The following is a 23604-nucleotide window of genomic DNA, read 5'->3' as shown; positions in this document are numbered from 1 at the left end:
TCCCCATGAAGTCCCCGAAGGAGAGGCTGGAGCAGGGGCTGCGGCAGAGGATGGCAGCACCACAGGCAGGCAGAGGGCTGAGACCCTCAGCTGCCTCTCGGCTCTGCGGAACCCACTGGCTGCTCCCCTCTTAAAATCTAGATAAAAGAGACCAGGAAAGGCAGTGTTCAGTAGAAGAGCCAAGCTGGCCGGTTTAATCCACCCTGCAAGAACCAATTAGCCAAGGAGGGGGAAGAAAAAAAAAAATGAGGTCGCTCACCCTCACCACTTTGCGGCTACTCCAAAAGAAAAAAAAAAAGTATATAGGATCTGTTCAAGAATGACAAAGAACAACATTTGTGACTGCAGATGGGTCCAGAATATATTTAGTCAGTGGTCAAAATTGAGGGAAATGAAAAAAAGTCTTGTATGGAAAAAAAAATACTGTGAGGCTTTGTTAGGCAACCCATTAATCTGGAATACAGATAGGGAAAAATGTGCTACTAGGTTCATATGAAATCCTAAAAATTGCTTATGTAGCATGCAAGGGAATCTATTTTGAGCATGTTATTTTGCCACAGCGAATACTTTTGCCTTACAAGCATCATGTTCTTCAGTAACATTTCATTGTTCAGTAGCAAGGATAAGATGATTCCTTGTATCTGTTCTCACAGGAAGAAAAATTCTCCCCTGCAATACCATGTGAAGTAAAACAGGCTGGTTATGGAAATGATCCAAAGCCTATTCAAATCAGGGAGGAATATTTCCACTGACTTGACTGGCCTACAGTCCCCAGCAGAGCTGGTGCGTTGTGGTGACACCTAAAGAGTAAATGAACGAATTTTTAGTCCAATCCTGAACCCTTTAATAAAGGAAGCAATTGCTTCATGATGGAAAAGGTGCAGATCTGATCATGCAGTTCTTACTATAACTCACGCCAAGGCAGAATGGTCTGTGGGTGTTGTATGCACCCCCTCTATATGGCCATCATCCAAGGTACGGGCTACAGCCCTACCACTGCCCTTTGTATTTCTGCCTGCAGAAAATTCAGCGTTTGTTCCATGTGCAATGCTACAATCCAAAAGAATGAAGCCAAAGCAGAGCATCAGGTAGTGAAAGCAGGCTTCCCCTCTTCTCTACAAGCTTTCTTATCCTCCCCAGCAGCTCAGCTAGGACTGCAGGGTCTCACACCATAAGAGACTAATACGTTATGTTCCACTTTGGAAGCATGCTGGAAGGAAAGGGTACATAAACATACAGATTTTTGAGCATAGGAAGTCCTCGCTGAACTCCTAATCTGGCATCCAGAAATATCCCGGCCCAAGAAATCTCTCATGGTCATTTCTTCGTTAAGATTGTCTTCAGTTGATGAAGCATAGAAAAATAATCTGCTGAACTAAAATGCAAGAGGAGCATGGTCCCTATAAATGATGGTGTTTTTAGTGCCTTTTTTATTATTATTATTTTAATTAAGCATGAATAGCTGTGGAGTTATTCATATCAAGTCGTTGAGACTGTACCCGGGGTGGCAAGACTGTTAAACTTTCCTATGGACCACTGCTGTTGCACCTGTTTAATCTACAAGAGATTTGCCTTTGCAGGCCTTTGTGCAAGCACATCTAAGTATTGTTTTTTGTAATGTTGTTATTCTGCAGGTTTTATTTCTGCTTGTTATGGACTGTTGTCTTGCTGTCAAGCCTTTTTGTTAAATATTTTGGTTTGGTTAGCTTTTGGGTTTTGCTCTCTGATTCATCTTTAAAATATTCTACCTAGTAGCTATTAGTCTTTGGATGGCTGTGGCAGTGAGGACACGCAGGTTAAAGGATGAGGTTTTGCACCAAAATGCCAGCAACACGCACACGCTACTGACTGCTCAGTCACCGAAAATGTTAGATGTACCCTTCTGGCTGTTGTATGAAGATGACTTTATCTCTGAATGATGAATGCTGTGCACGTGATCGCAAGTTTTCAGTCCGCAGAAGAAAGCTGGCTGATTCACAGGTTCAGTCAGCAGCTGTTTCAGCCCTGCCATATATCACCTCCGTCATCTCCCATCTGATATACCTGAGGTTCCTCTCCGCCTTACCCCCACCACCCCGCTGCCAGAGCGGTCAGTGTGGCACTTCTCCTTCACATAGTCCGCTGGCTAGAAATAACTCTGCTGGGTTTGGCAGAGCAGGACCAGTTGCTCAGGTGTTGGCTTTTTGCTGCGTGCTAAAACGGAGGGGCAAGGAGAATGGTCAGGATGGGGCATTTACCACTGCTTGCCCGCTTCCTGGCTGCAAGTTACACTTTTCTCTTGACCTCTTTATTATTGGTTTTATCCCTCGTGTTCTTTCTGGCCTCTTTAGGTATTTAGGCTCTAGCAGGGTTTCAAGGACCTATTTTTAAGAGTGAAAAAATATTTAGTTTTTAGCTGTTGCCATTTCCCGGCTGTATTTTACCACGTGGTGGTAGTTCTGTGATGTGGTTTACTGGTCACTGGAAAGTTGACATCACCAAAAGCATTTCATTCACAATCTGAGATTTTTGTGATGGATCGCAGACCTGCAAGCAAATAACTGGAATTGTAAAGCTGTGACTTGTGTCATGCTTTGATTGAGTTTTTATCAACAGTGAATACTGTCTATGAAGGAACTGTTGCATTCAGTATCCATGTGATTATGATTAAATCTTTAACATAAGACTCCTCTTTCCCCTTATAAACTCACAATTGTAAAAATTTCCAGAGCCGTTCATTGTGCGAATTGCTGTTATGCACCTCAATAGAGTGCCTGGGAGCACCAGCCATGGAGCCGTGCCCATCAAGAGCCAGATTCTATTTTTATTCCTAAATAATGTTTTAGGCAAGCCCCTGAAACTGGCAACAAGCTGAAGAAATCGAGGATTTCTTAGCAATACTTCTGACCCGAAGCAGGTGGGAAGCTGGAAGGCTGTGGGGCCAAAATTGGTACCTGTGAGAGCAGAGGGAGTGGCTCATATTTGAAGGAGAAAAAGCAGCAGATGACGGCGAAGGCCATCCTAGCTGGATACCGGGGTGCTGTGCTTGCATGGGCTGCTTCAGATCAGGAAATGTTGGTCAAACCTCGGTCCTCTTGATGAAGGCAAATAAAGCCCCAAATCCACAGGAATATTACAGCTGTACAGGAGGCAAGTCTAAGGACCTCAAAAGGAAGCGGTCTGAATAAACTCAGGCTCCGGAGTATAAAGAACCAGTAGTGTGGGAGGTAGGACAGACCGTAGCTGTCTCTCCCATAGGTACTTTGGTTCTGTAATACTAAATGAAAAAAAATGTGCTTTGCTCAGTGAAATTAAGACAGATGACTTGAATACTTTCCAGAAACAACTACACTGAGGAACAAGGTGTCATCTTAAGATAGTTGCCCCTTGATGTGTCCCTTTACATCTAAATTTTTGCAAAACGAAGATTATCACTGATGAGCAATCCTCATTGAGGCCTCAGGTTCTTGTTCAGAAGTGACATGGGAAAAAGGCTGTGGAAACCCCCAAGCTTGTTATTCCAGATTTTTTCTTTTAAAGGAAAGAGGCCCATGCAACTCTATCTTCTCTAAAATGTCTGTCTGAATATTCATCTGAGCGAGAAAGTAATTTTAGCATCCATGACACACAGCTTCTGCTGCCATCCGATTGCTCAACGGCACCGAGAATAAATATTTCCTTAAGCCTGAAGACAGGAATCTGAATACTGCTGGTTCCCCTTCAGAAGCACCTGTGTGCGTGTGTTTTTTTCAAGCTCTGAGTAACACAGTGGTGCTTTGTAGCTCTGAGTCATCGAAGCTCTCCCACCCTACAAGCACACTCTTGCTTAGCGTCCTTTTCAACAAATAGGCAAAAAACAAAAGAAGCTGAAAAAGCTGTCTGCAGCTTGACACCAAAACACAGTCCTCCTGCAAACCTTGACATGAGCATGCCTGTTTTCACAAAGAAGTCAGTGGTGCTACTCATGTGCTTAAAGGTGAGCAGGTGCTGGCGTGCTTTACTGAGCTGGTTCCACCAAGCCCAGAGGAGGTTTGTCTTTCATCCCCTGGACTCTTCCCCTGTCAGATATACGTGTTCTGAGGTGATGTTAATCAAGCAGGAAAGCTGACTATTTTTTTAGGGACTGGTGCAAATCTGTGTGCTTTGCACACTCTTTAAGTCACAAATTTAATTTACGTGGTATACCTAGAGCTTTTTGAAGCACTCATTTACGCACAGTGGTGGGATTTAATGGGCAGCGTCATCAACAGAAAGACCATTAAAGAAATGACCAGGCTGGATTTCATCTTTTTTCTTCTTTTGATCATTTAATCACTTCAGAGGAGGTTCACACCTTCTCATTCATCAAGGCCCCTTCTCTCTCTAGATAAGAGCTTGGTGATGTCCAGATCACTCTGACCCACTGGCCGGCACCCGATGAGAGGAAGGATGTTCCAGGGGTTACAGGGTGAACTTGAGACTTGGTTTGGTTTCCTGTCACCTCTGTAAAGCCAGCCAGCCTCCGGGTGCGAGTTCCTCATCTGCAAAATGCATTGCACTTCCCCGTCTCCGAAGGACACAGTGGTGGGAATGCATTGGTGGTGGTGGTGAAGTGTCAGGTCATCGTGCTGCCAGCAGCACGACTGCTGCTCAGCTCCCAAAGGAAGCTGACGTACATTTTGATGATGACAAGCGCAGTCCCCTGGCAGAGGGTTAAACATGGGATAACCCGACTTCAACAGGGCTGTGTTAGCAAAAAGGCCCAAGTTTGGCTCCCACCCTAAGAAAACCCCAGGTTGCTTTTGTTTCCCTTTCTGTCCTCTCTCCCTCCAGCTCTCCTGCTTGGTAGGTCCAGCCAGTCCATACCAGGCCAAAATCTCTTGTCTTCACGAGGAGGCTGGGCTCACATGAGGGTTAGCACGTGTCTTTGCACCATTGAGCATAAATGAAAGGAGGGAGTATTGCAGCTCTGTGAATGCGTTGGCTTATGTGGAAAGGGGAAGGATATGGTCCCAGAAGGGACTGCTTATTGACATAGAGCATGGATTTATGCAACTGCAGCTGTGAGTTATACGGTAACAATAGCCCTCTTTATACAGTAAAGCATGGAGGTATGAAATGATTTCCAAAAGTGGCTGAGCAATTGGCTGGCTCCCCTAGCCCCAGCACGAGGGGATTGCTGCTTCTCCTCAGGCTGAGTTGCAATTCTCAGAAATTATTCCAGACCCTTAAGCTGAATGCTCTTTAGCAAATTTGCATATCCTTCCTTAAAAAGGATGACTTTGCCCTTGTTTGACACTTCAGTAATTTTTTAGCCTTTTTTTCTAAAGAGGAACTATCAAAATGGGGCAAACGAGGAAGAAGAGGACATTCTGTGACAAAAAGCGAGTGACTGGACCTGTTGGCCTTATCAGTTTTATTGCCTTTTTGGATGGCTGGGTATAGGGAATCAGTTGCTCAAGACCTCCTTTCTGCTGCTCAGTCCCACAACATCACCTCAACCCTGTGCTGGCCATCTTAGTGTTTTAGCAGATGCCAAGTGAAGTGCATTACAAAAAATGAGCTCTTTCGATTACAGAAGTGTTTTCAGCTTTTACCCTGGGACACTGAGTGTTGTCACTGTTCAGCTGCCAGGCTGGCCTGACTTTCCATTTCCTAGATTGCCTCTTGCCACACCAGCACCGATCGTTACACTGTGCCCCTCCTGGGAGGCACTGTGCAAACACAAAATGCAATGTTTGTTCCAAAAAACATACAATCTGATCACGAGAAAGGTGCTGCTAATGAAGGCAAAGAAAAAGACAAGGGAATAATGACACAACAGAATATTTCTTGCAAGATCAGACTCTTAATTTGATCTGAGATAGTGGTAATGATAAAAAATGGCTACAAGTTGTTTATAACCTGCAAAAAATACAGAAACGCAAGACCTCTGACTTGAGGTACTTATTCTGTTCCAGACACAGTTAGCGCAGTTTTGATAAACACATTGGTGTGTATCCCATGGCTCAAACTCCAAGGCAAAAGGTGCTGTTTTAAGAAAAAGATTTTCTGTCATCTTTGCGTTACAAGATCCTTCCGAGCATTAGAAGATGACAAGGTGCTTAGGGAAAAGTATTTTCTATTTAAAGAGATTGCTATTGCTGAAACTAAAATAAGGAGGAAAGAGGAGAAGTAAAGACTTGGGGGAAACAAGGGAAGAACACTAAGCAGAGGAGTGGAAACCAGTATCAGGAGGCACAGGGCTATCATATGCTGTTAAATGGCAAAAGCTCCCGTTAACCAGCAGCAGAAGCTTTATTGCAGCTTTTCCCAAGTACAGGCCAAATTTTATATCATCTTCTCTATCGCAAGATCAATGACTGGTTTTAAGGTGGTGTGTTTGTTTGGAAGACCGCTGCCGCAAGACTCCTGGGCAGCCGAAGTGTGATCAGCAAGGGGCTGAGCGTGGGGCTGGCCAGGATCCCCAGCACAAGCCGTGCCCTGAAGCCTGGCCAAGGCAGCCGTGTGTGCTGGGCTGTGGGCAGGACCACGCTGTCTACAGGCAGCCAGGAGCAGGGAGGGGATGCAAAGGCCCGTCAGAGCTAGAGGCAGCACTGCTACCTGCTTTGCAGATGCCCTCTCATGTAGCAGTTTCAGGTCGTTTGGGGGTGGTGGTTTGTTTTAGTTTTGTTTTGGTTTTTTTGAGAAGCAAAAAGCTGTTGGCGTAATTGTATCATCTCTCTGGATGGCTGCCTCAGTTCCATGACACCCCCTCTGCAGGACACAGTGAGAGCCATAAAAAGCTGCAAAATTAAAGTTCAATATTTTCCGGGGCTAGCTGGGAGTATTGTGTATCCCAGTGGGAAGCTGGGAACTTTTTTTTTAGGAGTATAAGTTGTTCACTTTACGTTTGCTTAATACTATACATTAAAACTGTCGGTTGCCCAGGTCTTGGTCTGAGGAAGAAACTACAGAAGTATCTCGATGCCAATTCTTTTTCTGTACAATTGTTTTCAAGTCATAGAATTCAAATAATATAGCACTGTAAGAAAAGGTTATATAGCAGGCCAAAAGTTCATGACAAATTACAAGATTGTGTTATTTATTTATCACCTGGCTGTGGTACGAGTCTCTGTGTGTACAGCAACAAGTACACATTCTTAGTGAGTCTACAAACCACCTTTGAAGTAATAAATGTTGTGTAATTTTTACTGCTTAGCTATCCAAAATGCTATACAGAAGAGAAGATTTCCTCCTTTCTGCAGGACTGTGACTAGGTAGTCCTGAAGGTGTCCAGGTATATTGGTTCTCATGTCCTCTCTCTCCTTCTCTGCTCCAGTTGTCACTACAAATCACTCCACCGTGTGAAAGCGAACAACACTATGAGTACTCTGGACGGTGCTGCACAAAGTGTGAGCCAGGTATGTGAGCCCTGGGCTGTACCGGCTTCACAAAAGCTCATTAGAAACAGTTTTGTGGGTCAGTAAGGCAGCTTGCTTTTGCAACTCTGCTAATCTATTGGCACATACCCTTGAAGGTGCATGATTTCAGGCTTAAAAGCGCCTTCAAGTGCAGGAGTCGTCTTGCTGACCTCAGCAAAAGCCTTAGCAGCTATTTTGTTGGGTTAGCACTCAGCTGCTGTGGGAGGCAGAAAGCAGCTTGATTCTCATGTGCGTAGACAGGACTGCTTCCAGGCTGTAAGCTTCATGGATGTGTTGGTGCCATGCTAAAAGCAGGCCAGACTGAGGAACCGAAAAGGTGGCAGGAATAAATGATTGTCCACAGCAGTACAGCGGTATTAGTCCAACATGTTATTTTCCCAAAGCTCTTTAGACAGTTGGTTTGCAAGATCTACTTGTCCTTCTCTCATTCACAGGAAAATATATGTCTGCTAGATGCACTGATACTTCTGATAGTGTGTGCCAGCCGTGTGGCCCAAACGAGTATATGGATGTCTGGAATGAAGAAGATAAATGCTTACTACATAAAATATGTGATCAAGGTGAGTTGTTTTTCCTGAGGAACCTTTTAATCCAAATTAGTGAAGCACGAAGTTGGAAAAGTGGATCTAGAGAAGTTGCTTTGTTCAGGTGCCCAGCACTGGAGGCTGGGCTTGCAGAAGAGCCTGGCAGAGAGGGAGGTCGCCAGACAGCAGAGATTCTGTACTGTGATGAGCACCAGGACCATGGTCTCTGTGCTGCTCATAATGATTATCTTCACTGGAGCCATTCACTCCTGTCAGTTGCATCTTAAAGGTTGTCCTTTTTCCCAGCGTACTGTGCATTGACTTCCCCTAACACGCTTGTCTCACCCTGGCAAAAGCTCTGTTTATTTTCTACAGCACCTACAAGTCAAAATACTGCTCAGGAGTGCAACCGGTGAGGAGCCCCATGCTGGTCAAGTGTCTCCCATGCTTCTTGAAAGAGAACATTTCCTCTAGCATAAATTGTTTTGCATCTGGCATTGAAGCAAAGCAAATAAGTAGAGCAGGAGGTTCAGAAACTTGAGGCTTACTATCAGAGAGATTTTTACTCCCATCTGCTTTCTCTTTAAGGGAAAGCTTTGAGAGAAGTGAACCCTGGGAACAGCACATTCCAGCGTCAGTGTGCTTGTACGATGGGCTACCACTGGAATGAAGACTGTGACTGCTGTCAACGAAATACTGTGTGTGCTCCAGGGTTCGGAGTTGAGCATCCTGGTAAGATACAGAAATGGGATGTACAAAGTGAAAAGTCCAGCTCAGGCCAACAGGATGAGGCCAGCATTGTGTGAGTTGTGACATTACAGAGGATACTTTGGACTCTCAGATGACTGTCAACAGAAGATGTGTATCTGAGTTGCTGTTACTACTGCATATAACCTTCCTGGACTATTTGCATTTTGAAGGCTTCTGCCTCTATCTTTTAAATAGTATCTTGGATCAAGTGACTTTTGCAAGACATCACGTGAACGTAGCAAGAGTTGCAAGGTGTTCAGTGCATTTCTGATGTTTGCTGAGGTGTCTAGCTGTGAGTCGCTAGGTCATACATGGCTCCAGTATTCAGAGAAGCAGTCCATTGGGAATTGTTCCTGAGGTCAGATTTGAAATACATTTTTGTCCAGTGACTTTGCCATTTTATAATGTTATAAGCAAGTTAAAAAAGATTAACACATTTCACGTAGTGCAAGTATTCTCTTTTAGATGACTTCTACTGCAAAGATTTATTACAGACATTTAATTTAGTCTTGTCTGATCAAACACAAGATGCAGGTGTTTTGTGGGTGGAAAATAGAAGACAGTGAAGTTCAGAGTTGTAATAAACACTGGGAATAGCTGTGCCAAGCGTGAGGAACCCCCAGAATGCAGCACATAATAGAATAATGAAGGATGAAATGCTCCATGGGCCTGGAGCACAGTGCTCTTTTTTCTCCAGTCTAGCAAACCCTGATACAGCATTTTATTTACTGTGGCTTCATAGAAGTGACAATGCCAGTTAGCGTCGCTGTCTGTGATAGCTTCAATATGAGGAAATTAATAAAAAGAGGAGGATATTATAGCTGTGTGTTATTTTACAATAACTGCAAATGGCTCCTGGTCATTTCTTCTTTTGATCATGTAGAGAAGTGCTCATGTGGGACTAGCATACTTCTTTCTGCTTACATGTGACTGTCATTGCTGCTTTAATGTAATCTAAGATCTTTCTCTCTTCAGGCAAGCTTTTGGGGGGATTGGGGGAGGGGTGTGGAGCAGGGGTATGGGAAGCATAATCACTTTATCCTCATCTGAAAGGAACATGTGGAAAATCAGCTATGAAGTTTTTCTTCCTTTACTACACACAGTGCAACAAGACAAGGACACAATGTGCATACCATGTCCCAGAGGCTACTTCTCAAAGGTCGCTTCATCCACCGACGAGTGTAAATCCTGGACCAAGTAAGTCCCTGTCTATGGTAAAAGGACCCCACTAGCCAGAAGGCAGGGAGAAGCTTGGGCGAAAGCATTTTTCAGTGAGGTGTTTCAGGCTCTCTGCAGAGTGCGCGGAGTATCTCTGTTGGCTGTGCAGCGATAAAGGCATTCTCACACTGAAGCCTGAAATCTCCTTGGGGGGAGCAAAAGAGAGCGGTAACAACAGAACTGCTGAGCTGACACAGCTGAAAATAAAGAAGGTATCTGAGGCTCTTGAGTGTGGAGAAATGCAGGAGAAATGTTGTACGTTACAACAGAAAGTACTACTCTGCATAAGTGTAGGAGTCACAACACGCTTCCTCTTTGAGAGCCTAGCCTCTTTTGTCTTTCTCTTTTAGCTGTACAGCTCTAGGAATGGCAGAAAATGTGCCTGGAACTGACAAGTCAGATGCAGTTTGCGCAGAACGGAAGATGCCTGAGCCATCAGAAGATGGTATGTGTCCTTGCACAGATTATCTGTTAAAAAGTAGCAGGGAGGAGGAAGAATGTGTTTACTAGGGATTTTGGCTGGTTTAACTTCATTCCCATTGTGGGTGACTCTAGGGGGAGCAGCTGTAGACCAAGACAACTCTTGGAAAATCCCACCTCTAAAGATTACTTTAACCCTGGCAGCTCTAGGGCCCATGTCCACTGCTAAGCAGAGCTTTACACCTTCCCACGGAAACTGCATGGCAAGCAGCACTGCTGTGATACCCATGACCTCCATCACAGTTACAGCTCTCTCGTTTTTTCAGCCTGCTGATTTCCATACACTCATTAATCTGTATAAAGGCTAGCAGCTTGTCTACATTGCTATTTTATGGCTATGGATGTAGTCTCAGCTGAATGTAGCTCTTCCTTCTCGCCCACTGCCCGTTTCCTTCTCCAGTATGGGTATGATACCAGGGAGGCTGCTTGCCTGGCATGCGGTCATCATTCATAACCTGAGATAATGGACAAATTTTGCCAGCTGAATTCTCTAGTGTCCATGAGATGTATGTCCTCCAACCCCTGAGGGAGAGCAGGCACAGCCCGTGGGGTGCTGGCAGCTTGCGAGGGGACTTTCAGAGGGGCATCACTGGATCACACCTCTCTGAGACGCCAAGACTCTGGTTTTTATGGAGATGGCTTGGTACCAGGTGCCTTCAGTATGGCTGTTTGTTACAGAATAGCATGGGTGCTAGAGCTGTTGTCCTGATTATAGAAACTGAGAATCAAACAGGAAAAAACCCTCTCCTGTCAAAAAGCGGGTAAAATGAACAAGGATTGTCATACTGCTGACTACATGCTGCATGTTGATGGCACTATCTTTTTTACATCCTGCAGGAACAAACAGGATCTTATACGTGTTGATTGTCATCTCGTTTTTTGTGGCACTAATTGGCATTGTCATCTTCATCGTATACTACAAGAATAAGGGAAAAAAGCTGACAGGTACATGATAGCTAATGATATTCATGAATGTGACAACTGCGTGGTACTCTGTGCACTCTGATTTCATGGATAACCACCAGGTTAAGAAACTCAGGAGTTATTCTGGAAGTTCTGTGCTATCCCTATGTTCTTCCATATGGGTATGCTTTAACAGCGCAAATCCAGGCTTCAAATTTCTTTCCCCTAGGCAGGCAGCATATTACACACATGCATAATGCATATCACTTGGTATCCTTCTGCAGCCCGGACCACGGGGTGACCACTTTTGGGGTGGATGCAGCAGCTGTGGATGAAGGAGGGCTGGTGCTTGGGCTCTTTATAGCAGCATGGCTGCTCTGCACCGTCTGGCCCTTTGGCCCTTGGCGGAAGGGAAGCAGGGACACACACAGGGGGCTTTTGCCACCTCCTGTCTCCTTCCTCCCACTTTCTCTCCTCCCCTGAAGCCTGCATCTGGACAGGTTAAGATACGGATTTCAAGACAAAGGCCTGATGTGTATTTGAAAACATGATGGAGGCATTTTTTTTTTACCTGAAGGCCAAAATTCTGACGTGTGAAGGAAGAAATACCAGAAGGAAATAGAATAAACAGTAAAAGTAGAAAATTAGAAAAATTATAGCAAAGGCATACTGTATAACAGTGGAGTACTGAATATATTATTAATACAACAGAAATACCTTCAACAGTTACTCAATTCTGTGTTAAAGCCCTGGATAGCCTTAATTAAGGACATACCCATGTTGTTCTGTTCATTTTTTATTTTCTCCCCTCTAAACATGGAAAGCCTTTGCTAGTGTACTTTTTCTGTCATCACCTTTCCAAGCCCTAGCAATTTATGAAATGTTTTGGGTGCTGTGGAGGGGAAGACAGCAACCCTCTCTTGTAAATTATGTTTCAGCCTGTGTTTTAGGAATGGGCTGCCTCTGCCACACTAAACATGGGTTGTGCTAAATCTGGAATTCCTGGGATGGGCTGGAGGAAACGGTGACTCTCCTTGCAAACCAAATACTTACGATGCAAAGCAGGTTAGGGGGGAATGCTCTTTATTTGACATTTCTATTGCCCTGCTGCTCTGCAGTGACAGTCCTTCATTGCCTTTGCATGTTAAATCCTACTGTTAAAGCCCCAGAGACTTGCAGGCTCAGGAAGAAGCTCTGCCAGCTTGCAGCGGGGACTGATGGTAAATGTGCAGGCTGAACATCAGAGCAAGAGAGTCATTGCTGGGAACTGGCAGTGGCTACATAGCTGATCTATCTTCAGACATACAAAACCAGGATAAGCTTCAAATGTACGTGAGACCTGAGCCCTACAAAATCTCCTGGAAGTATAAAGACAAAACAGGAATTGCTAACTCCGTTAAGTGGCAGTCTTTACCATAAAGCATTGCTGGACTTAAAGCTTTTCCTTGGGACATACTCTGATTAAGTGCATTTCCCCATTAAGTACACCCTGATTAAGTGGAATACGCTGTGTTTGAGCCTACCATCCCATGGTTTCAGTGGCTTACCCTCTTCTCTCTAGGCTCCTCACTCCTGTCTGAGAACGGCCTTTGGGCCATCCACGTGACTTCTCTTGAAACAGACCGTATGGCTGCAAGCGGGACGGTATTGGGCCAGTCATAGCTTGGTGTGACATATGACCAGGAAAGAAACCCCATTTGATGTGGAACACAGTTTAACCATGGTCTATTTTAGGAGCTTGGAAACATTTGTTCCACAGAAATACATCCCTGTTCCAGTTACAATGAATCCTCAGCTAGACCAACACTGGGACACTTGAACAGTCAGTAAAAACAGTCTTGCTGGTTTCTATTTAATTTGATATTGCGGATTGTGAATGACTGTGGGTGTTTAGGTCTGTGGCTAACTTCAGTGCCTGCTATATGTTACAGCTACTTTTTATATTTTCCCTACAGCAGATCTACAGAATTGGGCTAACGAAGTGTGCAGCCAAATAAAAGGAACAAAGGTAAAGTCAAAGACACCAGCATTTTCTCATTGTTTTACATTTCCTCATGGCATTCCTGACATCCCTCCTGAAGCAGACTCCTCATTAATGTTTGGCTAGAAAATAAGTTTTGAGTTCCTCAACAAATGTTCGCAACTTTGGCTTTTTCAGTCTGGTTTTCTGTAAATCTGACACATATGAAATCACTGTTCTCAAATAGCTTCTGAACCTGCTCTCTGGTTTCAGCCAGTTTTAACAGTGGTAAAAGCCTCTATGATGATTAAATAATTATGATGAGAAAGTTAAACATGAGCCCACCGGTTGCTGAATGCCTGAGACTGCCTAGGAGAAAGCCTTACTAAATCATAAGAGCAGGAAAACCTTCAGCTGAATTTGCACCTTTTTACATACCAGAGTGCTCACAGGGGAGAAACCTGGCTTTGGGGCAATGCCAAGAATGCCAGACATGCAAGGCATTAAGCACAGAGCCTTCGCATGTGAAAGAAGTAAGAGGTTTTGCTCTGGAAGAACACCTGATCCCATGCTTGAAACACTCAAATAGGGACACAGGTTCAAGTTAATGTGCAGTGCCTGCTGCACACTGTGGACATGGGCTGAAGTGCCCCAGGTGTCTGTTCTCCCTGCTACCCTATCTAGCTTAGCTGTTGAAAGACTCAAATTCCATTGCTGCAAAACAAACATACCAAACCAACCCACCTTTTTTGAGCAGGCAGTTCTTTTGTCTCGTAAGTGTTCATGCAACTTCCCGCATCAGCAGCTGCTGAGATCCTCCAGGACAGAGGAGTGAATCAACAGCAGCTACAGGCTTGCAGCATTTACACTCTCTCTTCTGTCCTGGAAGGTCCGAACAGATTCTGGAAGTGAAAGGTACCAGTTCCCAAATACCCATCTACAGCACAACTTGCATGAACTGAAAGTAAACCCTTGAAGTATTTCCCAGTCTTTATTTTTTTGGAGCTGCAACCAAAAATTTAGCTTTACTTTGACAAGTACTGGCAACATGGCATCATGGGCTTTGCATTTGTTGTCTTAACATTTTCCAGGTTAAAGCAGCCTTACCCACGGGACTTCCTTTTTCTTGTCTTGTCTTGAGCCCTCTGAATCAACCCAGTTCTCCAGTTCTCTTCAGTCATTAATGATAAAAAAGATTCTGTTCCCAGTAAGGCCTTCACAGGTGAACAGCCCTTCAGACAAATGGGGGGGTTCCAAACCCTTACAAGCAGTTAAGTAGGTCTTACTGATGGTCCATAAGGAATAGCAGAATCCAGCAACTCTTCTAGATTTATTAACTCTTAAGTGCCCTCTTAAGAACTAGTAATAGTCATCTCCCAAAATTAAATACTATTGCCACCCAGGCCACCAGACTTTTGTCTGAGCACCGCTGAACCCAGCATCGTTGGTCACAGTTTCACAGCAGAACAGAATTACACTTCAGGACTCCAATACAGCAGTGCTGCTCAACCTCAGCGGCTCCATACTGAGGAAGAAGTGAGATCTGCCTGTTTCTTCTTTGTCTGGAAAATAACCTTCTGCTGATCTATCTATTAAACAAGCTTTTATTTTTAATTTCTTTCAGGAGCCCCCCAGAGATGCTTTTGTTACCGTGAACATCACAAATGCTGCTGTCCCTGAAGGCATGTGTCTCCTGGGCCCCACTGGCTCGCCTGCCCCTGGAAACTTGTGCTGCACCAGTGGTCACGCTCCTTGCAGGAACGGGAGCCCCAGCACAGCACCGTGTGAGGCAGGAGGGAACCTCGAAGGGTTTCCTGTGGTAACTGAGACTGATGATGACCACTTCCCACCAGTTCCCATGGAAGATGAATACATGGATAAGGATCTCGATACTGCTGATTCTTTATTGAGTCGGACTGCCAGTAAAACCATTTCATCATTTTCAGAACCAATGGAGGCAGGGGAGAATGACAGCCTAAATCAGTATTTTTCAGGGATTGGGAGCACAGAGGACATATCAGTCTCTCAAGGCTTTCACCCTTCCTCCAGCACAGATGGGGCACACCCCACCATGGACAAACTTCTTCAGAAATCTTGCCAACATGCCCACAGTTGCCTGAAGGAAACAGGCAACAAAGACACAGATAATTTTGCAACAAACTATGACTTGGAGAAGATCTGTGTGAGGTGTGGCATTTCGTACAGGGAATCTCCCAGAAAGTGGAGCAAACCCTGTTGTGCTGTGGCTGACAGTGCTTCCACCTCCCCAGAAACTGGATCCTATGCACAGTGCACGTGTGGCTTGAATTTTCTCTCTGCGGGTCAGAGCACTCTAGCAAGTGATCATAGTATGGAAGATGCATCTTCAGATAGTTCCAACATGAAGTACCAGAACACAAACAGAAGCACTTCAGGGACAAGCAGCAGCACTTCAGACTTTCCTCCAGCATCTGGTAAGCCCGTTAGGCCTGACCCATACACAGTCATACGTCATTGTTCTCTGTGCTAGCTCAGTATTATTTGGAGAGTGTGATTTAGGAGGAGGGAAGAATAAAATGATGCTTTTTCACTTAATTGCTCTGAAGCTAATCTGAAAAACAAAACTGAAATAGTAACGACATTTGGTTTGCAGTGAAGTCTGCAGGTAGTATGAGCACTGTGAGGGACCATTGTCCTGCCCTGATCTAACCAGCAATGCAGAACCCATCTTCTGGCTGTCACTGTAGAGGCCAGGCGGTTCTGTTAATGAAGTATTTTGGTGACAGCAGGTGTGTGTACTGAAGAAAACTTGGGAGGAGGAGAGTGTAGGGACCTAGAGACTGAGTCAAGAAAGGTTGCACAAAGCTCCAACAGACAAATTTCCATTCAACAGTCTGAAGGCACATTTTTGCCATTAGGTTTAAGTTCAGTTACATTTATATGGTGGTCAGTGAAACTTCAGCTGGAGCTGTAACCTGGTGGCCACAACTGGGTCTAAGAGATTATGTTAAATTTTCTGCTTTTAGCTCTTTCTCTTTGCTTTAATTTGCTAGGACCTAAGCACTCACCTAAAAATAATTTCATACAGACATTGTTTCTCCATACACAAGTGCTCTGTCCTCTAAACAACTCTGAAACACTGTCGCCAATTTACTAATTGACTACCAATTTACTAATTGAGTATACATAACGAAATTGTCAAATAAAAGCAGGGGGGAAAATCGCTGAAGCAAAACTAGCAGAAGGGAAGTGATGAGCCTTTTCTGGATGAAATCTCCCTCCCTCAGACTTTTTTTCAGTATAAAAGTCTGCAATCCGCCTGTCATGTGTTATTAGTCACTTTAGATTATAATCTCTTAAAGTCAGATGCTCTATTTTTATTTATGCCAATGCACTGCCAAGTGTAATGAGACCTTAATTTTGACTGGGACATCTAAGTATTACTGTAATACACACAGCAGTCATAAGCAGTTGCCCTTCTTTGAAACCATGTGTTGCCTTAAAGTTTCTTACGGAGACATTCTTGTCAGTCTGCCAAAGCCCAAAAGCAACACTTTTGAAGGCCCTTCCTCTCTCAACATGCATGCCCTGTGAGAATCTGGGAGTGTGTAGTGCTCATCTTTCTAAGAGCAGATACTCTTTCTGCTGCTTCAGTTTCCTGAAATCCTGACACAGTTTCACTGCCTGGTCTGTACAAAATTCAGCAGTAGTAAAGACAACATAGATGATCTTTTTATTGTTGGAAGGTGACTCTGAGGTACAACTGAAAGTCAAGTCGTGTTTGGAAGTGCAGAAGTACTGCTGTTCTTTCTAAATCTGACATGAAGAGGAAGAGAAAATGCTACAGAACAGGGCAAACAGAAGAGCTTGGATTTAAGCAATGTGCTAGGAAGTGCCATCTTAGATCTGCAGCATAATTCTTGATACGGGATTTTAATCGTGTCTGTGCCTTCGGGTATGTGCATGCTATAGTGCCATCTGGTGAAACCTGAGCACAGATACCGTGTTCCTGATTTGCCGTTTTATAAGGCAAAACTGCCGGAAGGTACTGACTGAGCTATGGGTAGTACGTAAATGTGGGTTAGTTAATCTGTAGGCAATGTGGCTTGCTGGCAGAGGTATTTTTTCCATCCACAGAATGTCCATGGCCCACTGGTAATGCCTGGTTGCAGAAGCGTGAGACAGGATTTAGCCATAGATTCCACACTGAAGCACCCCGGCCATGCTGGGGGTGCACTTGGAGCTGCAACAGCATCAGCCATTTTGCTGGGCCTTGTGAAATGCCCAGACGGAACAAATGTGCATGCAAAACAACTTTCTGTAAACCTTCTCAAAGCAACTGAAGCTACCAGGCTTTGCACACAGTCATGCTAAGACAGAATGGTACAAGAGGGTGGATGACAAATGGGAAGAAAGGCCATGGGTGATTCTGTGAAGTTGTGGTTTTAGTTCCCTAACACTCAAAATGACAACAGAAATTGCAGACTCTGTCTCTCCTATGAAACAACCCCAGAAGACCAAAGTAAATCTCTGGACAGGTGCCACTGACAGGGCCAGTCACCAGAGGTGGAGGTAAGCCTTCAAGTGCTCTTTCAAAACCCACAAGCCTGGAGGCAGTCAGAACATGAAGTGTTGGTTCATGACCACCTCAAGTCATGTGTAGGTCTACAGAATAAGCATGAGTGCTGGAAAACCTAGGTGACTCATGATTAGGAACAGTTTTGCAGAGCCTTTCAATTTCAGATTCCAAACCAGCCCAGTTTTGGCAGCAACAAACAGTTCTTACCACCTAGAGGCCATTAAATGGCTCAGAGAAAATTAATTGCCTGTGTTGTTCCAGTTCCTAATTAATAATTACCACAAAAATTAATCTGTCATTGTAATTAATATCATCAGGTAGCCTGAAGAGATCAAAAGGCTGAACCATTTCAGAGAACGATGCCTTCACTTATCCTCTGAAGGTGCCTCTGATACTTTCCAGGCTGGAAGCACATTTCTTAGTGCAAGTCCAGGAAACTCTTGTGTCAATTTTCTGTGCTTTTGGGCCTCAACTATCCTTTTGTTTCACCACAGTGTCTTCAGAAAGCAGTGAAGATTTTCCAGCCACATAAAACTAAATATTATAAGTGTGTTAATCTACCCTCCCCCCCCCCCCTTTTTTTCCTCTCCCAACTGTCACATACATTTCTAAATGCTCGATATCACACTGAGCATTGGTAAACTTCTCTGCAGTACCTTTTGTGAGTGACAGGCAATCTGTATAAAGGCAAACAGTTATTTTTGTACTCCCATTATGCCTAAGAGATTTGTTGATGGCAAACAGCCGAACTGAATCGAACACAGGGGAAGAAACTGGCAGGGAAACAACACCCACAGAGAAAACTCTTACTGACACCTCACATTAATCAACAACACTTGGAAAGAAAGCAAAGAGTTAGCAATACAGTGGTTTAGCTGAAATAAATAGGATTGCTTGAGGGGGGGCTATTAGAGGGACACTGCAGTGCTACCCAGACTCGGTTACAAGCAGGCACAGGTCCTAACTCGGCACAGCTGGAGCCCAATGTCCATTGCTGATGTGCAAACATCACCCGTGGCTGCTAGAAAAACAGCATTTCTCTGGTCTGGGCCATGCTTGGCTGCAATGAAAATGGGAATGTCTGAAGTGTTGAAGAACATAATAAGGAAAGGCACAAAATGTCTAAAAGGTGTCAGATCAGTCTGCAAGTAATGATTAAGTAAGCACAGCAGGAAAAACATTTCTTAGGAAGCGTTATTTCATTTCATAGGCTAGGAAGATTTTTTCTTTTTACTTGGTTGATTCAGTTTGTTTAATTTTCAAACTCTAACAAGTTTGTTAGTTTGTTGTTGAAAGTTTGCTCTCAGTTGTTTTCTTTCTGCTCTGAGGGAAGTTTATTAACCCCTAGAGCCTGGTCCTGCTGTCACTTGAGTCAGCGATGCAGTCCTTGAATGGCAGAAAGATTGAATTTGCACTGCAAAATCTCTAACCACAGGCAGACTGACTGAAACCGTAACTCCATTAGGTTGCTCTAATACAGACTCAGTCTCTTCACCGGAGTCAGTGTATATCCAAGTAAATCCGTGAGGCACTGAGCTCTGTGTGATTTTGACACCGCGTGAGTGCACATCTGACATTAAGTCTTTCAGTATTTGTTCAATAAGCCTGCTACCTAGCCCACACAGTAGGATCGATTGTTTACCAAAGGGGAAAAAAGCCCCAGTGTGATGACTGGGAATAAAAAATAAAAAAAGAACCTTGTAGTTGGAAACAGTGACTGTTTCCTCACAAACTGCAGGCAGAGGCAGTTTGGGTGCAGCTTGTGCATCAGGCAGCACAGGTACCATGAGATTGTCGCGCTCTCCTTTGCTTCCCAGAACACAGTTGAGAGAGAAAATGTTTCCAAGCCTTCTAGACAGGCTCCCTGTGAATGACAGGCTTCATCCTGAGGAGGCAAAAATGGAAATAATGAAAAGGTCCAGTGGAAGGCATTGATTATAAAATCATTCTCGTGTCACAGGGAAAAAAATAATGGAACAAGAGTAAAGCCATCACAGTGGATTAAGTCCACTGCACTAAGCATCCGTCTCGTGAGGGGAAAATATTAATCACGTGTGTCTTCTTTTCTCCCCCCTCCTTCCCCAGGAAATGTGACTGGAAACAGTAACTCCACCTTTATCTCAAGTGGACAAGTAATGAATTTCAAGGGCGACATCATTGTTGTCTACCTTAGCCAAAACTCCCAGGAGGGGGCCACGGCCTCGGGGCTGAGCGAGGAGAATGTGGGCAGCCCGGTGCAGGAGGAGAACCTCAGCCGCTGTGAGACCTTTGCTGGCAACACCCAGCACTACAAGGAGAAGTGTGCGGAGCTGCAGGGCGCCTGCCCGCTGGCGGGGAGCGGGGCACCGCGGTGGCCTGCCAGACCCCTGGCCCAGGAGCAGGGCCCACCCTGCTGTGCCCAGGCCTCGCAGCCAGTGCAGGAGGAAGGGAAGCTGGGACACTTCTCAGAGAAAGTGTTGAACTGAGGCGAGCCGGTGTCCTTGCTGCGGGCCGGGGCGCCGACAGGCAGCCTGCGAGGAGGCCTGGGGCGGCTGTGGGACTCTTGAAGTCGCAGGTGTCGTGACAAATTCAGAGACTGTTGCTGTCCCTGGTTGTCTCTGGGGAAATTTTACAGCTGGAAAGGACCCTTGTGGCACACGTGCTGGTGGTGGTGCTCTCACTGAGGAGGTTACTGGTGGGGAGAGGCGCATGTGTGAGGCCGGGTGTGCTGCCCCCATCGCAGAAGCAGCGGCAGGGCTCTCTCCTCTCCCTCACGGGGCAGTGGGCTCCCCACCTGCCCCCCACTCCCTGGCACCTCTCCCCAGCAAGCTGCAGAGGAGAGCTGAGGAGGTCCTTCAGGCTGGGGACTCTGTGAGGAGGAGAGCATTGCTGCTGGGTGTGCAGGGTGCTCCCGGAGAGGGAACAACCTGGCGGAGGACCACACTGAGAGGGGGACCCCTGAGCTCTGCCTTGGGGGTTTCCTTTTGTGACTAAGCTGCACCCATTTTGCTGGGTCTTGGGCTTCCTCAGTGCCTCTGGTGGTGGAAGGGATGGAAGGAAAGGTAATGGAAGGAAGTGGTGCCACCTCTGCTGCTGAGCTTAGTGCCACTGCCGACCTTTGCCTCCCTGTGGTGATCGGGCAGGTGGCACCAACCCTTCCCATCTTTCCCCAAGGGAGCAGACACTCCGGTCCCAAACCAGCACCAGACTAAAGATCCTGGTCTGCCCCTTATTAGCTTGTGGGTATGAACAGGTGTAATGGTGCTCCAAGCACACAATAACAGGCAAAATAAAGCTGATATGCCTTAAAAGCATATCAGATTAATCCTGAGCAAACAGCATTTATTGTTTTGGACCCTGATTCACCTCTGCCTTATTGCACCTCACTAGAGAAGTTCAAACCTCTTAAGATGAGTGACATGTGCCCAGCATGCTGCTGCATGAATAACGTCACTGAAATTTAAGACGCAGAGCTGCTAGCAGGTAGAGGAAGAGTCTATGATAACCCACTGTGGACGTTTCCTGAGTGACAGGTGAGGGAGGGGTTACCCAAAGATGGAGAATGTGGTCAGGGTCAAACACATACATGTTCCTTCACCTGCCCAAACAATTTCGTCATTCCCTTCAATATTTTAATTAGTAAGAAGAGCTTTACTTAGGTAGCATGAAGCTATTTCCAGAGCTCGGCCTGTCTGAGCTGAAATCAAAGTGTAGCCACTGTCACGCTGAGAGCTGACAAGCAATGGGACCAAAGGTTCAGATTTAAAGAATGATGGTAGCTGTAGTTAGAAGGGAGTCTCAGCTACTCAGCTGGCTTTGGTTCAGGTCACATACCCTGCAGCCTCCTCCAGTAGTCACTGCGGAAAGAAAGGTGAAGGGAACAGAATCTCAAGCAACTCCCAAGAGGAAAAGATAATATTTTAAATGATTTCTTGACAAGGGGTAATTTTCTGACATTCTCCTGCACATGTGAGCACTGCAGGAGGCTATCTTCAGTCTGAGCCTTCAGGAGGGTCAGTGCTGCGTTACCTGCCAGACAGCAAAGGGATCTCTTATCTATCTAGTGTGATCTCATCTGTCCAGATGGAAAAGGTCTCTGGCAGGGAGGGCTCCTCCCTGCGGAGGTTTTAAAGCTGAGGGGTTCACTGTGTAGCTACTCTGTTTGCAACAGTAATGCTGTGTGGGTGAAGAGCACCTATAAAGCTGACAAGGTGACCACTGTGTCATGATGAGCTTCTCATCCACAAAACAAAAGAATGGGCTTAGCCACCTTCACCTCTCAGGAGAATAATTCTGCTTTATTTATATTCTGTGATGTAAAGTACAGCACAAACGTGCAAGACTCTCTTTTGAGTGCCTGGCATAAAGGGTGCATGAACAGCCAGTCTCCATTTCACCTTTGCATAGCCTTCAGAAAACTAGACCATCCTAACCTAGACTCATCCAGGCAGGCAGGTGGTCCCATTCAGTGACAGCCCAAGCTACCTCTGCCTCTTTGAAGGTGTGTAACTGAGGATCTCTTATCTGTGGTATTTTGTCGTTCCTGCTCCTGTCCTTTACAACCTCTTTCCAGCCTCTTCTGGCCTATTTCTCTATCCTCTAGACATTGGTGCAATAGGGACAAGGAAGCAGAGCCACCATCACCTTCATGCAAGGTGGTGCAGATATTTTCTCCCTTCATCTTCATTTTTTCAGTCATATTTTCTTGGAAAGCATTCAACTAGGACCTCAGCCCCACTGGGGAGCATTCAACAGCCCCATTTACAAGGCAGGAGGAACTGAATTTTTATGCTTAGCTCTGAGTAAATACCTGTCTGCCAGTCTGCTGTTTTCTCCTTCTCCTTCTGCAGCTTCTTTCTTTCCATGATTTCTGTCCGCCACCAGAGAGCAGACTTAAAATCCTGATTTCAGAGAAGACAATGGACATTTACTATGTGTCCTCAGTAAGGACACGCTTTTCACTTTCTGAATTTCAGTATCCTACTGAGAAAAGATTGAAACTAGAATCATCAGCAAGCGTGAAGAAATGGGTCATAATGATCTCAGCGCTGTGGCTGCTCCCTCATGGGAAATGCGATGCACCAGCAGATGAGATTATTTTCCTTCCTCCAGAATCTACCCAAAAGCAAAGAAACCATATCACATTCATCAGCATGCTGCATGTTCCCTGGGTCTGTGCCCAGCTGCTCAGACATGAACCCCAAAGGGACTTCTTGATTCTCATGATTTCATTTGTCATCAGTTTGGAGCTGGGGCTGGTTTTTTTTAACATCTGTTTGTACAACAGGGCCCTGTGCATTGGGCACTAATTTGGAGGCTTCTGGCTGCTATTGTATTACACATAATTAATGATAATAAAAGTCTTAAAGATCTACTTAAGAAAAAGTGAAGATTTTATTTGAATTAACAGAGAAAATCAAATACGTTATTATATGCCTATACTTACTTTGACCAAAAAAATAATCAAATGTGAATATAAAGACATTCCTGGTTAGGCTTTTGTAACATTTTTTATATGTAGAATTGTTTTAACAAAAAGTGCTTCTCTTCCTCAGTATGCCACAATAATGCACAAGCACCTTCACATGCACGCATGGAACCGAACAGGAACAATCATAGATCTGGTGTGGTCATGCTTTACTGCTGAGAACTGGGCATTGATTCCAATTCATTCCTGAAGTCTCCTCCTGCACAGTATGTGCTTTTACAAGTCTTTCAGCCTGAGGAATCACAACATGCGTTACCCATGACGTATATACTAGGTGCTTTTGAAACTCAGCTACTTCAAGGCCGGGAGGACAGCAGTATTTCTGCATATAACCACAGAAAAACGAGGAGCAATTTTTTGCA

At 45.0% G+C, this 23604-nt stretch overlaps 1 protein-coding gene across 1 annotated transcript in view; it reads left to right on the top strand.

The window, feature by feature from the left end:
• TNFRSF11A (TNF receptor superfamily member 11a) overlaps nucleotides 1-23128 on the top strand; it is a 28649-nt gene extending 5521 nt beyond the window's left edge. The window contains exons 2-10 of the mRNA XM_040587641.1: nucleotides 7280-7361; nucleotides 7817-7942; nucleotides 8495-8638; nucleotides 9760-9853; nucleotides 10225-10319; nucleotides 11192-11299; nucleotides 13213-13265; nucleotides 14842-15670; nucleotides 19861-23128. Coding sequence (XP_040443575.1) covers nucleotides 7280-7361; nucleotides 7817-7942; nucleotides 8495-8638; nucleotides 9760-9853; nucleotides 10225-10319; nucleotides 11192-11299; nucleotides 13213-13265; nucleotides 14842-15670; nucleotides 19861-20240 — 1911 coding nt within the window. The 3' untranslated portion in view covers nucleotides 20241-23128. The remainder of the gene's footprint in view (nucleotides 1-7279; nucleotides 7362-7816; nucleotides 7943-8494; nucleotides 8639-9759; nucleotides 9854-10224; nucleotides 10320-11191; nucleotides 11300-13212; nucleotides 13266-14841; nucleotides 15671-19860) is intronic.
• The last annotated feature ends 476 nt before the right edge of the window (nucleotides 23129-23604 follow it).

This window comes from Falco naumanni, chromosome 3 (genome assembly GCF_017639655.2).
Source record: "Falco naumanni isolate bFalNau1 chromosome 3, bFalNau1.pat, whole genome shotgun sequence".
Taxonomy (NCBI): domain Eukaryota; kingdom Metazoa; phylum Chordata; class Aves; order Falconiformes; family Falconidae; genus Falco; species Falco naumanni.
The sequence above is the reverse complement of the archived record's forward strand: the minus strand, read 5'-3'. Positions and strand labels throughout refer to the sequence as shown.